Source organism: Lutjanus erythropterus, chromosome 13, assembly GCF_056507025.1.
Source record: "Lutjanus erythropterus isolate fLutEry1 chromosome 13, fLutEry1.hap2, whole genome shotgun sequence".
NCBI lineage: Eukaryota > Metazoa > Chordata > Actinopteri > Lutjaniformes > Lutjanidae > Lutjanus > Lutjanus erythropterus.
Genome location: NC_139329.1, coordinates 2,489,379 through 2,505,377, shown reverse-complemented (window position 1 = coordinate 2,505,377; position 15,999 = coordinate 2,489,379). Strand labels below are relative to the sequence as shown.

At 40.7% G+C, this 15,999-nt stretch overlaps 1 protein-coding gene across 1 annotated transcript in view; it reads left to right on the top strand.

The window, feature by feature from the left end:
• The first annotated feature begins 847 nt into the window (after nt 1–847).
• The window catches only part of mapk8ip1a (mitogen-activated protein kinase 8 interacting protein 1a), a 37,254-nt gene continuing 22,102 nt past the window's right edge, over nt 848–15,999 (top strand). Inside the window, exon 1 of the mRNA XM_084734111.1 lies at nt 848–1,333. Within this exon, the coding sequence (XP_084590237.1) occupies nt 1,262–1,333 (72 nt within the window). The 5' untranslated portion in view covers nt 848–1,261. The remainder of the gene's footprint in view (nt 1,334–15,999) is intronic.

Here is a 15,999-nt window from a genome sequence, read left to right as displayed (position 1 = left end):
TGGTTTGCTGCTGGCCAGCTGAATGATTGGTTAGTTGGCTGAATGGTAAAAATTCATGATTTGCTGGTTGTTTTACTGGCTGTCTTAGTAGTTGACCAGTTTAATGTCTATTGGCTGGCGGTTAAAGGCTGGTAGACTGACAGACTGAATGACTGGAAAGTTAGCTAGTATAACTAGTTGGCACACTATCTGATTGTTTCTTAGTTCACTATGTGATCTTTTGCCGGACTAGTTTACTGGCTGGCCATCTGAGGGATGTGGTTTGTGGCCTGACTGAATGACTAGTTTGTTGGCTGAACTGATAAATGACTGGTTTGCTGGCTTGTTCACTTTGACTGATGGATGGGGTCTTGCTGTTTGCATGCATTTGTAACTTGCTTGCTGGCTGAATGACTGGGGTGTTAAACAAATGAGTGTCTTGTTTGTTAATTGCTTGTTTGGCTGACTGGTTATTTGGTGGTTAAATGTTTAAATGACTGGTTTGTCGGCTGCTTTGTTGGCTGACTGAATGTTTGATCTGTTTACTGACTGGTCTGTCGGCTTTGTCTGTCCATGGGATCACTGATACTGTGTAATCTTATTTGACTGGGTTACACACACACACACACACACACACCCACACACACACACACACACACACACACACACACACACACACACACACACACACACACACACACAGGCACACTCAGTGTTTATTAGCCTTAACTCACAGAAAACGCCACAGGCAGGGGAGCTGATGATGTCATGCTTCGCTGTGATTGGTTGGCCCTGACTTCCTCCTCCCCCTCTCTCTCCCTCTCTGCATCTCTCTCCTCTCCTCCTCCTCCTGCCTTCTTTGCTCTGTCAATCCTCGTTCACCCCATCTCTGCTAAACACAACCCTCCTATCCTGCTCTCCCTCCTCCTCCCTCCTTCTGTCCCTCTATCTCTCCTCTCCGCTCTGCTCCTGCTCCTGCCAGGAAGATGATGCTGCTGATGATGATGTGACGCTGTGGCCGGCCAATGATCACACAAGGAGTGAGTGGAAGGGGTGGGTCCACAGGCAGAGCTTGGAGCTGATTGATGCTGAGGAGAGTGAGGAGGAAGAAGGGGCAGAGAGGGAGGTAGAGGAGGGTGGGGGAGGCCTTGTCCGAGCTGAGGAGCTCCTGTGCTGGCTTGATAAAGGAGGAGAAGAAGAGGAGGAGGAGGAGGAGGAGGAGGAAGAGGAGGAGGGAGGGAGGAAGCTGTCACCTGTCAGAGGGGGATCAACCGGTGCTGTCATGGACAAGTATCGACCAAAGAGACCAACCACCCTGGCTCTGTTCCCACAGCTGCCACAAGCCGGCACCCAGGTAGGGAGGCTGGGAGGGTCCCCTGGCATATGGGTGTATGAGTGTGTGTGAGTGTGTGTGTGATCATGGGTGGATCCTGTGTTTAGGATGAGGCAGCGGTAACATCAAGCTGAATAAATGGGTTACTGTGTGTGTGTGTGTGTGTGTGTGTGTGTATGGGAGGATCCTGTTTTCAGAATGAGACAGCACTGGCTAGCTGTGTGGCTGTTTGTGTGTGTTGTTAGGTGTGTGTGTGTATGCTGCCAGTGGGTCAATTCTGAATATGGTTCAGCAGTAGCTGTATGTTGCTGTGCTTTAGTAAACAGGCTTTTATTTTGTGCATTGATGGCAGTCTTCTGGGGAGTACACCTATGTTACACACAGGTATGGATTACTATATTCATGTAGCTGACTGTTGTTTTCCAGCAGATTCACAGTAGGTGAGCAGCTATGAGCTTTCAGTGACTTGCTCAAGGACACGTTGACAGCCTGCTGTGGGGACCGACCCTGATTGCGCTGTTAAAACAAGAGCCTCCGAGCTGTTCGGCCATCTCATGAAATATACAGTACATCATTTATTCTTAAGAGCACCGTATTTTGAGGGGAGATTGATTTTTACTCTTCAATTATGCTGGAAAATATATTTTGAAAGATCAAACTCTTGGCTATTAAATCTACATTACCTACATTACAGTTTTTATTATATGTATGTGAACTTTGTCAGATGGAAAATTGGACCCGACAAAATGTTTAATTTTTTCATTTTACAGCATAGTCACAGAGAGCAGCCATTTTATTTTTTAAAGTGTCTCAGAGTTCTCTTAATGCTAATGAAAATACACTTTTAAATCATAATTGTTATTTAGCTTTGATTTAGAAGGGCTACAGAGTTGATGTGTTGTGGTTGAGACCATGGTTGGAATTACAGGGGAGCTGAAGGGAGCTCAGCTCCCCTGAACGCCTCCTTTGAGACATTTAAGGGGAGCTCTAAAACATTCGTCCATTTTTAAGTTCTGTTTGATTTTCTGCATGTTACAGTTCCTGAAATATATAATAACAGAAAAAAGTGTTGATTCTCTTATTACATTGCAATTTCCATTTGTCTATGTAAAAACAAATGTCTCAGTTTATTTTGATTGAAGAACTTTCTGCATTAGAGTATATTTACAGATATTAGATGATGATACCTGATATGAGGCTGTAAAAGTCTTTAAAAGTGCAAAATGTCTCTTTATTTCTCTGTAGTTAAAAAGTACAAGTTTGCTAAATGTTTAATCAATGTTCAGCTTTACTGGTTTTACCATGTGATGTGTGAGTCCTGAAGGTGTGAAATTGAGAAGCAGAAAAATGTTGCCTGTGTCCCACTGCTGATTTTGTTTTTTTGTTTAACTTTATTCTATTTTTTAGCTGATTAAGTCCAGTCTTTGAGTTTGAAAGAGTAGCCTTATGTTGTTGTTATTTGGCATCTGTGAAATGTTACTGACAGTATAAACTGTCTGTTGTATGAACACTAGAATGGTTTTTGCAGTAACCCTACAATTGATGGTGCTCAGGGCTCCGCTGAAAGCTACTGTGTAATTCCAACCCTGGTTGAGACACATCCAATAGAAATATTATTTAACAAATGTGTTGAAAAATAGGAAGTCTATCAATGCTTGAGCAGTATTCCTGCCTTCCTTTTTTAAACCAGGAAGTGAGACAGGGGTCTATAGGGTGTAGCTAACCCTTTTTATGCCTGATTAAATTATGTTTTTGAAAAATCTGACAGATTGATGGAAATCTGGGACACAACTTAAAAGGGCTTCGTAACAAAGGTTGTCATATAGGCACCTGGACTACTGGTGAAGTTCTTGAGGACATTTTGCCTCTTTTCCAAGAAGCTTCTTCAGTTCTTCAGAACTATTTTGCTACAAATACCATGACCTGGATGACTGAGAATCTCCACAAACAACTTAAAAGTTCCAAGATTTTCTTTAAAAAACAATTTTAAAAATGTATCTACACTGTAGATTCAGGCTAAAATCATGGTGTAAATAATATTTTTGTAGTCAGCTTGGCATGTTGAGGCTTTAGGAGACTTGGATTACACCAGGCGAGCAGTATGGAGGTGATTTGTTTTTATTCTGTAACCATTCACTTCCATTGTTTGGGAGATTCTGCAACACTGTTTTCCAACTCCAGCAGTGTTTTGTGGACTGAAAAAACTAAACCCCATCTTCAATCAGCATGAGGGTGAGTAGACAATTATTGAATTTTCATTTTTGAGTGGACTATCCCTTTAAGATGGGGTCAGCTGTAGCAATATCCTCTAGGAGGAAAACAGAAGAGGAGGATAACATGAGTCAAAAGAGGAATGCTTCTATATAAACACACCTCGATGACAGCGATAGCCGCGGCTCTTCGGGCAGCGGTCTCTGCAGGGAGGCAGCCGCCACTAGCAGCAGTAGTAGTTTCCTGGTGTATCCCTTTAAATGGGTTGCATCCTGTTTACTGTGTCAGTGCAGATCAGAGCAGAGTCATTTCACTCTATCCTGGGTTTCCCTTCAGCATCAACATCCAAATCATTCAGCACACAGAGGAAGTCTCTTCGAGTTCCACTGAAACATCATTTGAAATCAATGTTGTTGTGGCTGCTTGTGGCCCAAATAATAATACAATGGAAATACAGTATAGATGGTTAGATTTGGTCATATGATATTTAAATCCTTCATCAAATCCAGCATTTAATTAGCTCTAGACATTCACAAGTGACAGAAGGTGTCAAAAAACCCTTTTGTTGACTGAGTTGGCAGAAACCTAATAAATGTTCTCGACCTGTAGCTGCATGAGGTGAGCAGCAGAGGACAAATGATCAAATGTTAATTAACAGAACAGTATCTGACACACTGAAAAGAACAGGTGTAGCCCCCTGACTTTCACAGTTTATTTTTCGCCAGCTATTTTCATTTTAGCTGTTACAGAAATGATTTTAATGACCCTGTCTACAGCTGATATAATCTGTCACTGGTGATGTTTATCACTTTCATTAGCAAAAGCAATGATCAGAGATAAAAGGTTTGATGAGAGATTCACTGGCTTCAGAGTCTTGCAAATGCAGGGAACTGTATCTAAATGGGTAACTGACTATCATTACATAACCCTAGAGGGCAGAAATGTTGACCCTTCTCTCCTCTAGTCTTTGCTATTCAATTTCCCATCACGATAAAAGGATTAACTCTACAATCTTTGCATGAAATTAGAAGTAGCACTATGCTATGACCTGTAATTCACCCCTATGAGGGTATACTGCGTCTGTAAAGAGAACCAGACAAGCCCAATTCCAAAAAGGTTGGGTCACTGTGTAAAATGTAAATAACAACAAAATGCAAATGATTTGCAAATACTTTTGACTTCAATTGCATACAGGAAAAAGACAATATATTTATTGTTTAAACTGCTTCATTGGTATATTGTATTATACATTCAGAATTTGATGGCTGCAACATGTTTCTTAAAAAACACCTGTCAGAAACGTCCCGCAGTTAAATAGGTTAATTATAGGGCTGCAACTAACGGTTATTTCACCGTCGATGAATCTGACGATTATTTTCTTGATTGATTGATGAGCTGTTTGGTCTATAAAATGTCAGAAAACTGTAAATGTTGACAAATATGACGTCTTCAAACGTCCTGTTTTACTCACAACCCACTCTCTTTATTGTAATGAAGGAGTAAAGAACCCAGAAAATATTAACATTAATTTTGACTTGTTTTGTCTTCAAATATTGGTCAAACTGATTAATCATTTATTAAAATTGTTTAGCCTTTCTGCGGTCCAGACCTGTCTTCCACTGAAAATGTGTGGTGCATTAGGAAACAGAGGAGGAGGAGACCTCAGCCTGCTGAGCATTTGAAGTCATATATCAGACAAGAATGAGAAAGAATTTCACTTTCAAAACTTCAACACTTAGTGTCCTCAGTTCCCAAATGTTGTCTGAATGTTGTTAAAAGAAAAAATGATGTATCACAGTATTTGTTTGTACATTTATTATTATTTGTAGATATCTTGTCTTAGTGCTGAATTTAATTGAATATAAGTTGAAAAGGATTTGCATTCTGTTTCTTTTTACATTTTACACAGTCTCCCAAATTTTTTTGAATTGGGGTTGTACTTTAAGCGTCTGTGAGTGCATGAGGATCCCTGTAACATCAATTTAGTCATCAGTGGGTGCACGCATAGGCTCTAATTTGTTGTGACTGCATGGACTCGTCCATGGACGTGCATGTGGCAGACTACAGATGCTGATCTACTGTGCATGTGTGGAACGCTTCCCAAAAGCAGACTCCAGAACGTAGCAGGGGTCTGTGTTGGTTGCAGCTCTCTGTGTCTGCTGCTGTGTACTAAAAATACCAGCTTTGGATAACTAACACCTTTATCAAGAGTGGAAATTCTGGCGTAACCTCTGGGCTAGCCACAGATCCAGTATCTTGTGTCTGTCATTGAGGGTTTCTTTCATCTGTCTTCCTGAAGAATTGAAATGACATTCCTGGGGTTTGTTTTCCTTGCTCCAAGATAAATATAATCAACCAGAACACTTACTGTGTTACTGTGTAACCCTTGGTGATTTAAACAAAGTTTTAAAGAATGTTTTATTCTTTAGCATTCAGTAACCTATAGCTCTCATAAAGTTTTACCAGCAGAGTGCCTAATCTGTCATCATAACTCACCATCCATGCATCCATCCATCTTCTTCTTACCCGGGGTCACAATAGGAGAAAGCTAAGCAGATGTCACGCTCCCCAGCGACACTTTCTAGCACTTCCCAAGGCATTACCAGGCCAAATGAGATATTTAATCCCTTCAGCGAGTTCTGGGTCTACCTCAGGGTCTCCACCAAGTTGGGCATGTCCAGAAAACCTCTAAAGGAAGGTGCCTAGGAGGCATCCTAATCAGATGCCTGAACCATGACCATAGGTGAGGGCTGGAACCGAGTTCGACTGGCAAAATCAAAAGCTCCCTGTTAGCAGAGCAGTCCAGTTCAACACCCGCATTAGTGCTGACACCGCACCAATCCACATGTCCATCTGACCATTACTTGTGAACAAGATCCTGAGATTCTTATAGTCCTTCGTTTGGAGCAGCAACTGAATCCCATCCCACAGGGAGAATTTTTCTTGGAGGTGCTGTCTCTCATCCCAGCTGCTTCACTCTCAGCTTCCAACCACCCCTGTGTCAAACCCCAGATTCAGGAGGAGCAATGCAGATTTCATCCTGGCCTGTAGAGCAGTGAAACAACTGCTTACCTTTGCAGTTTGACCATGGGGCCTTTGCTACAAGCCATCCAGGTCTTGTATAACCAAAGAGCAAGCTGTGTCTGTACTCTTGACACAAAGTCAAACATGTTTCCAATGACTCACACCTGCTCTCTCCTAATGTAATCATCCCAGATTTTCAGCTATAAAACATCTACAGGCTCTTTCTGTCCTGATAATTTTACACAAAGTCTGAACTAGTTGCGGTTACTCAGCTGACCTCTCCTGCATCAGTGACTTTAGCCCACAAAGGTCTCGGTCTTGTGGGAAATAGTGTTCATTAAAGGCCACCGACAACGTATTAGATAAACAATGGTTACAGACATGTGGACACAGTAACAGACTCAGGCTGTCTGAGAAGCAGGGGCCAAAAAAATGAAAAGGGCACCAGCTATATATGATGGAGCACACCACACCAAAAGTCATGATGCACTTGGCCACATTTTGCCTACTGGAAGGGCACTCTAAAGGGTGCTTTATCATGTTTTGTCTACTGAAAGGACACTCCAGAGGACAGTTTGTCATGTTTTCTCTACTGGAAGGGCACTCTAAAGGGCACACTGTCTTTTGTCTTGGACATTCAGCCACTCTGGAGGGCACTTTATCATATTCCATCCACTCAAGGGGCATGTTATCACATTAGGTCTACTGAAAGGGTACTCCAGAGGACACTTTATCCTGGTTTGTCCACTGGAGTGGCACTCAAGAGGGCACTTTATCCCATTATCTTGGACATTTGGCCCCTTTAGATGGCATTAATCATGTTTTATCAACCTGCCAAGAGGTTGTTTTCTGTTAATTCAATCTATGTTTTGACACCTGACTTTCAATCTATGTGTTGACCACCAAAAGTGCCACTGGATGGGGCATCCAATGGCACTTTTGCTACATTTTTTCAAACATGGGGGCACCAGGAAGCACAATTGCCCCCATGCCCATTCCTTGAGTCCACCATTACACCATATTTAGCCACATGCACAACATACTGTTGAGCAAAGTTATACCCTATTGGTGGAATGTAGTCTAAAGAACTTATAACTTGATATGCTAACATGCTAACGTGTGTGGATATTGTTGCAATTCTTGCCAGATATTGGATAAATATGACCAGTTAATCGAGGTGTGATATTGGGCTCTAAATAAGGTTGACTTGTTTTAACAACAGACAAACACATCTACCTTTATAGAGTGTTTCACAGATGTAAATATTAGAAACAAAGCATCACATGATTAGTTGATCGATTGCATATGGTTGAAATAGACTGTGAAGTTAAAAAATAGCTAAATCATATACGGCCCAGATGAAGTGCAATTGAATCTGTGAGGAGGAAGTCTGCAGTGGTTCAGCTGCTCCTCAGAGGTTATCTGTAATGTGAAGATCTATAGAAGTTATCAATAATGATCTGACTGTAACAGACCATTCAACAGTCAACGATCCACTGTAATCTGAAATAGAGTAGGCAAACAAGGTGCTGACAGGCAGATATAGGAGGTTACTGTGTCTTCAGTTCAGTCCTTCCATAAGCTGTGTGCTGAGAATGCCTGTTGACTTTAATAAAGCAGCTCTGTAAAGACCTGGGACCTGCTCTCACTGCATTATAGGCACATATGGAGCTCCTGTTATTCTGACAGAAACAACAGACAGAAATGACTCCTGCAGGATGGAGAGGCAAAGCCTCTGTAGCTGCAGTAACAGTATGCAGGAAAGATGCAATATGCAAGACCTCTTTAGACTGTGGTAAAGATAAGGAGAGGATCATGTTACCACAGCTTGAACAATAAAATTCCCTCTGAGCAGCAAATGTGCCACCTCCTGGTTCAGCTGCAATTGAAATATTGGGTTACACTTTAATTTACAGTACAATAATAAGATGTACCAAGCTGTACTTGCTATCAAATTAAAACTGGAAATAAAATGTTCTTTATTAGACCGGATTAGACTCTTTATTTGACCCTTATTAGACTTTATTAGAACTGTACTGTAAACTAAAGTGGATTATTTCCCACTTTTAGGCCCTTTCTCAACTTTATTAGAGGGTAATTAGGAACACATTGCAACAAAAATGTCTTGTAAACTAAAGTATAATCACATATCTGCTACGTCCCTATTAAAAAAATACATATGTGAATGAAGACACCAAGTAAAGGCCAAGATCATAGAGGTAGAGGAATATTTTGTCTATGGGTGACTGCAAAGACTTATTGTAATACTGTAGGCAGATTTGATCAAAGAAGTAGACATTAGCTACCCTGCCAGTTGTGGGAGCAGCTGAAAAAAGTGTGTCTCAAGTAGCAACTTTGTATTTTCACTTTTGTTTGCAGTACAGTTCTAAGGAAATCTAGTAAGGGTTTAATTGTGGAAGAATTACTCTCCATTTTACAGTACAGTTCTGTTGCAATGTGTTCTATACTTACTAATTACCTTCTAATAAAATCTAATAATGGGGAATGTCACACTTCAATCTACAGTACAGTTCTGGTGTAATACATCCATTATTACCTTCTAGGAAAGTCAAATGAAGGTCAAACTGTGAGAAATAATCCACTTTAGTTTACAGTACAGTCTTGTTGTAATGTTACCCTAATTGCACTCTAATAAAGTCTAATAAGGCTCTAATAAAGGGAATAGCTATTGTCTAATAAAACATAATATTTCTAGTTTTTGATTAATGTGATACAAAGTTGTTGTCATATTAGTGCACTGTAAAATAAAGGGGCACCAAATATTGTTGTGTCCTCAGCCTGATTCTTATTGGTTCAGAAAATTTATGTAAATGTTCAAATCCATTGCTAATATTGTTGGATTGAAAGGGCAATTAGAATGACATTGATTTATATGGGTGTAGTTTATCTTTCAAAGTGGCAAACGATTTCCAATGTATGTCATATGCAGTAAGACAGTGATTCCCAGAGTGTGGGCTGGGGCCCACTGGTGGGTTGTGAGGACCTGCATGTGGGCCTTGAGGGGTTATGAAAAATAAATGTCTGAAATTACACTAAATATTTATGATTAAGTTTTAAAAAGTAATCAGAATTAACAAAACAAAGCCATGTAAATTAAAATTACATGTTATTCTTTCTTTACATGACCTAGATTACTAGATTACCACAGTATATATATACATGTACAGATATGATAAGTGTTACTGGAATCAGTCCACGTGTCAACACACACATTGCATCTGCTGTATGGTGATTAGCAGTGTGATTGGCTGCTGTAACCTGTGTCCTCACTGGTTAGTGTCTTGCTGCCTGCTGGACTCACCACAGGAGCCGGATTAGACTGAAAACACTCAGTATCACTTAATATGTGTGACTGTGAGCCCTCTTGACTACCCGTGTGACTGTGTGTGTTTAATCAGCTAATTGTGAGTTCTAAAATTAGTGTACCAGTGTTAGGGAGGTGGCATCAAACTGTTTATGAATGTTGCTGATTCTTGTTAAGATATATGGATCTAAGTAAACAGGCCATTGAATTATCAGTAGAAACGCCTGATGCTGTCTGAAGTGGACCAAATAGGATCTTATAATACACATAAACTGATTAAAAGACTGAAGAAATGTGGTATGGTACCTTGTACCTTTATTATGGATTAAACAAACATGATATAATGTGTGATTTAATAATCTTTAAAGGTTTCAGAAGGCAGAATTTTTTTATCTTCAACCACAGCTAGGCTAGCTGTTTCCCTGTAGCTTCATATTTACTGCACAGACAGTAAATTGTAAACAGCTAGTGCCATCAAGCAAATATGTGTATGTCCCCCCAGCCTTTGTTCTGTGTGAAAATGTGTTCAGAATTTTACCTGGAGCTAATATGAGGATTTGGCTTTCCAAGATACACAACTCAGCTGGATATCTTCCACATAGTTACATAGTTTTTAGTACAAAATTCCCTCTTACTGTTTTCCCAGAGGAACAAAACAGGAAAGTCTGGACTAAAAAAGCTGTAATCTTGGAGGATGTCCACCTGTTTGTCTAATTTGGATGTTGGAAGCCTTCAAACTGCTTCAGACCATCATTAAATACATTTTTGCATAGAACAAAGACTGTGGATTTTGTCTTCCATCACCTACATTAAAAATGCAGTGAGAAGGGTTTACCGACTTTACCAATCCCAAACCTCAGCATTTCCTCAGCACATCCTGTGAATGAGACTCAACCATCAGCTATACTTCTGGTGCTTTTACAAACAGCAGCAAGAGGCAGATCCTACTGGTTCTACCTTTAACCACAAGGTGATTTAAGGGGGGGGTGTGCCTTGTTAACCAGTGAAATTCATCTTGTGTGTTTGGTCCCTTTTTTGTCAAATGAATTACACTTAAAATAATGAAAAGTGTAGGGCAGGGATGGGCATCGTTAGGATTTTATTGATACCGATACTAATTGATGTTGTTATCAATACTACGTTCTATAAATGCATGCAAAAAATAAAGACATGACATGCGAAAAAAGTCTAAGCTGGTGTAACTGTTGGTTAAGGGCTGTGGTCAACTCCTGAGGAAAGGAATAGTAGCTTGTCACTAAAATGAGAATAGCTGGCCTGGTCCACCTTAAATGTCAGCCCACCTTAAGTAAGCCTGCGTTTAAGTTGTTGCTACTTCAGAGCTAACAGATAACACCCTCCAGCAGCATCCAGACAGGGCGGCTCAGCTTGGATTATGAGGAGCTGTAGCGAGTGTTGTCACTGACAAACAGCCTAATCTGTACAGACACACTGCACGTCAGTGCTGCGTTCACTCGTCACTTGTCGTTTGTGGAAAAAGAAGGCAAAAGCTGAACCAGAGTCAGCTATTGGAAAAACACAGCCCTCCCAGCTGTGTTGTTGCCCGCTTTATTTTGTGCACCCTGCTTTGACATCTGGCCTTGAGAGCAAATGAATGTTACATAAATACCGATAGCAGCCCTATTTGTCCAGGAGCTTATCAATACTTTGCTACCATCCAGTCAGGAACTGGTACCTATTTAGAACCAGTCCTTGGTAGCCATTCATAGTGTAGAGAGATGGTGAGAGAGCCTGTGAAAAGAAACAGAAAGGGTTTAAGAGAATACAGTATTTGTATTCACACAGTATTATCATAGATGTATTATATGTGTTATTAATATCAATATTTCATTTTGAAAACGTCACAGTTCTCTTCAACACTGGTAAATGACGACACCTCTAGCTGCGACCAGGGCTCTGAAACCTCTGTGCTGTATGTTGATGGGTGCATGGAGCTGTCCATGGTGCTGAAGTAACAGATGGATTTAGGGCTGCACAATTAATCACAACTGCAGTAAATGACAAAATGGCCAAGAGCAACATCCAAATGGCAGGACCAGAAACAAATCACAAATCCTGCAGCCCTAGATGGATTTGTAATTGCACCTTTTTCTCTCAGTTTCACCCTCCTTGCTGTTTCTTCTTGGATCCATAATAGTCTCTAAACTATATACTATAATTCTATGCTTTATTGTAGCCTTGTAGTGTCACCTCATGATCAAAGTGATGAGTGCTGCCTGGACCACTGGACCATCCCCTGTTAAAAACAAACAAATCACTGACTGCCTTTAACATTTCTAAAGCATGCAGTGTTGTACATTATTAGCTACCTTGCAGACATTCTGACAGAATGTACTGACAGATACTTGAAACTAAAGTGAGCTAGAAGAGATAAGACACGCATCTTTATTCTTGTTAAAGCAGCTGTATATGCAGACTCATCTGAATGTACTGAAATCTGAGACATGTACAGCGAGCACTGACTCTGCTTTGCTGTGGAAAATTCAAACCCTGTGGAACGCAATAAGCAAACATGGACGTGCTGAAAAGGAGAATGAAAACTACCTGCACGGCGCAGTGCGATGCTTTTTGACACGCTCCCTTTCCCCTATCACTCCGGCCTGCGTGGTGGTGTCGAAGGTGTGGGGTGAGGATGAGCAGGAGGGTGCTACAGCTGAGTGAGCATACGGCTGAGGCTCAGGAAAAGAAGCACTTTGAAATAAGTAATCTAGTAATAAATAAAGCAGCTCTCTGTGGCCTCGGGGCGACTGGCTGCCTCCACGCTGTTTGCTGCTGTTAACAGAGCCAGAGAGCAGGTAGGTGATTCAGCATCACAGGCAGCCATATTGATCTGTTATGTCTGTGTGAAAGTCATTATAAGTTCACTTAGGTTGAGAGGCGACTCATGTCTGGACAGGGCTAATGACAAACTTCCATGTGCAAGGAGTTAAACCTGTTCAGATTTGTCTCCAACCTGCTTGTTTCAGTAAAATAGTGATGATAGTCACCTCTGTGAGGAGGTTGTTAAATAGCACAGACCCCATTGGGATCTAGTAATAATAAATCTTATAAATCTAATCTAGCAATAAACAAAGCTAACCTGACATGCCAGATGGTTTGTTGCACAGAATCATGTGGGAAGCCATCCATGGAAACTATTTGGAAAAGGGCAGGCACTTTCAAACAACACTTGGCAGGTGATTGGAAGAACCATCTGTCACGTCATGGGCTAACTTCCACCAATCAGACCAACTCACCAAACCAAAGCCAAAGCTGGCTGGAAGACAAGCAATCTGTCGATAAAACCTTTCAGAGCCATTCTCTGCTCTTCTTTGATTATAAAAAATAATTGTTTGTTTGAGATGAGTAATTTCTTGCTGTTGGCACACTTAAAACCACACCCATAGCTACCAGTAGTCCCTCCTAGGACGCTGATTGGCTCACATGACCACCTGTGCAGATACAAACCGATAATTTGGAGCCTGCAAAGGTAGATTCTCGCATGATCTTGTGAATCCAGCTGCCTCACAAGGTAAAAATAAAGCAGCTGTGGTGGCCAAAGAACATTGTTGTTGTCATATTCAACCATTTAAACTGCTAAACTTGTACTTATTTCACAGTCCACCCTTTGTGTTTCTGGTCCTTCCGTAAGAATCACATCATCTGTTGGGTTCAGCTTAGGAAACCCAGTAGCCGCGACAAATAGGCAGTCCCTCCAGGATGTTGCGATCGCAACAATTCACGTGAATTCTTTGTGACCTTGCAATTTTGTCCAAACTCCACAACTTTTTTGGAAATTTTACCAGTCATGGTTGCTTCCTGTGAATTCTACCCATCACAGTAGTCCCCTGTGCAAACACCATACATGTATGTCTCAATGGATTTCATTTATTTATTTTATTATATTTTATTTTATTACAGGCACTGAAAAGAACACATTTATCATTGGAATTGACAATTATCAATGCTCTGTGCTCTTGCATGCTCATGCTTGCTGTTTTGACTGAGTTTGAGCTCATAAAGATTTTTGCTTCTTTGTGGAACATATTTCAAGCAGATTTTGTTACAAGTTTTGTAATCCTGAGCCTTTTTGTTACAGTTACTTAGAAGTCTCAGAATAGAGTGTGGTTTTGTTCTCCCTTAAACAAGTTTTTTTCATTTTACTGAGTTATGCAAGAAAATCCAAACTGTCTTTTGCAGTTTTCACTTGCTCCCACAATTTCATCACAACACAAGCCTAAAAATTCACAGCATGCATCGCAAATTTTATTTTTTGGAAAAAATGCTGTGAAATCAGGGATTTTAGGCCATGGTTAATGTCAGACCCTTATATATTTCCAATGCCCCACAGCCCTGTCAGATTTACTTAACCCATAGCTTCATCAGCACCATCATGTTTCAAATGTGTTAATTAAAACTGCATCTTATTTCACTTTATGTCTGATTACATCAGTTCGGTTAAGTCTGCATTCATACAACCACTTGGAGCAGCAGAGGCTAGCTGCTCCAACCATTTGTCCATTTCTTTTAGTTATCTATTTTGACCATTAATAATCAGACCCATGTATCACAAGCAATTTGCTTTGCTGTACTGAAAATAAAAATTATGTCTGCATTAAATATCATGACGATCCCTCTAGTAGTTGTTGAGGTCTTTAAGTCTGGAGCAAACCAGTGGACTGAACAAGCAAGCAAAAGGCTAACTATGCATCCATAGAGGGACTTAAAAAAATAATGTCCATTTTTTGACAAGTCAAGCTACATATTAACCTTGAACAGGATGTTCAGCTCAATTGCATTTGTCTCCCTGTATCTTTCTTTCTCTGGCCCTCTGTGTCTCTTTTCCTCTACTTTCTCTCCTCCACTCTGGACCACTCTCTCTCTGTTCCTTTCCCCTTATCATCATGTCTCATTATCGTCTCTCTCTGTGTCTCAGTTTAATTAAATTCAGTGGATGCTTCGTTAGGCCAGCATGAGGAATTAAAATGCAAAAGCACAAGATGATAAAATATACTTCAGGCACTAAAACAACAGTCAAATGGACAGACTGCCCGTCTACAGCAGGACTGTTCATATCCCTGTGTGTGATGAGTCAACACATTTGCACTATATGACCAAAAGTATGTGGACTCCCCTGTCCAGTGGTACTCAGTACTCTGCATGTTTAACATGAGTGTGTGAGGGCAGTTAGTCTGATGGACAAGCACTTAAGGCTCAGGATGCATTAGCATCTGTTTTTGAATTACGATCAGCCAGGTGTTAGCCTGGAGGGGAGTGTGCGTTTGGTTGTGTGTGTGAGTAAGTGTGTGACATACATACCTGTGATACCTTGATTAATTCAGGTTTATTTGTCAGCTGTCATGCCCCATCAGCCATCCCCTCTGCAAGTGGACCAATGACCCGGCTTATCAGGGCTAAATAACACGCCCAAGTTAGGCATAATTTTGGCAAGGAAAAAAACTGGCATGGGCATTTTCAAAGGGGTTCTTTGATCTGAATAAAAATAGTAGCTATGATTCCCCAGAGGGGCGTTTCCACTGGCACTTTTGGCTGCTGTAAGTCAAACTGTGTCACACTGATTTCCATTTCCATTACCATTTTTATCACACCGAGCTGTACTGAGTCACACCTGAGATGGACCTATAACCCCATGTCTCCACCTCCAACAAGAAAGTGTATGAGACTGAACTTGTGTGTGCAGGAGAGCAGAGAGAAAGACGTTTCTAAAAGTGTCATTACTTCAGGAATTAATCTCTGTGGTTTGAATTTTTGTCTCTCTCCTCTGTTGCTATATTTTACTGATGTGTTCGCTTTCAGCTGTACAGGACTTGTGTCAAATTTTCTGGTTTTGCTTCTTCATAATAAAACTAAACTAAATAAACTTTTGAATAACACAATAACACAGGACTTTTATTGTGAAGAATTTATAGGAAGTTCTGTGTTTATTTGCCGTTTTACAACTGCTCTACTCGAGCTTAACTGCTCGTAGTCCTTTACAGGGGTAGTTCACCCAAAAATGAAATTTCAGTCATTATCTACTCACCCTCATGCCGATTTAGTGTCGCGTTAATTTTGTTAGTCCATGAAATGCTGCTGGAGTTTCACAGGAACACAGTGTTGCAGAATCTCC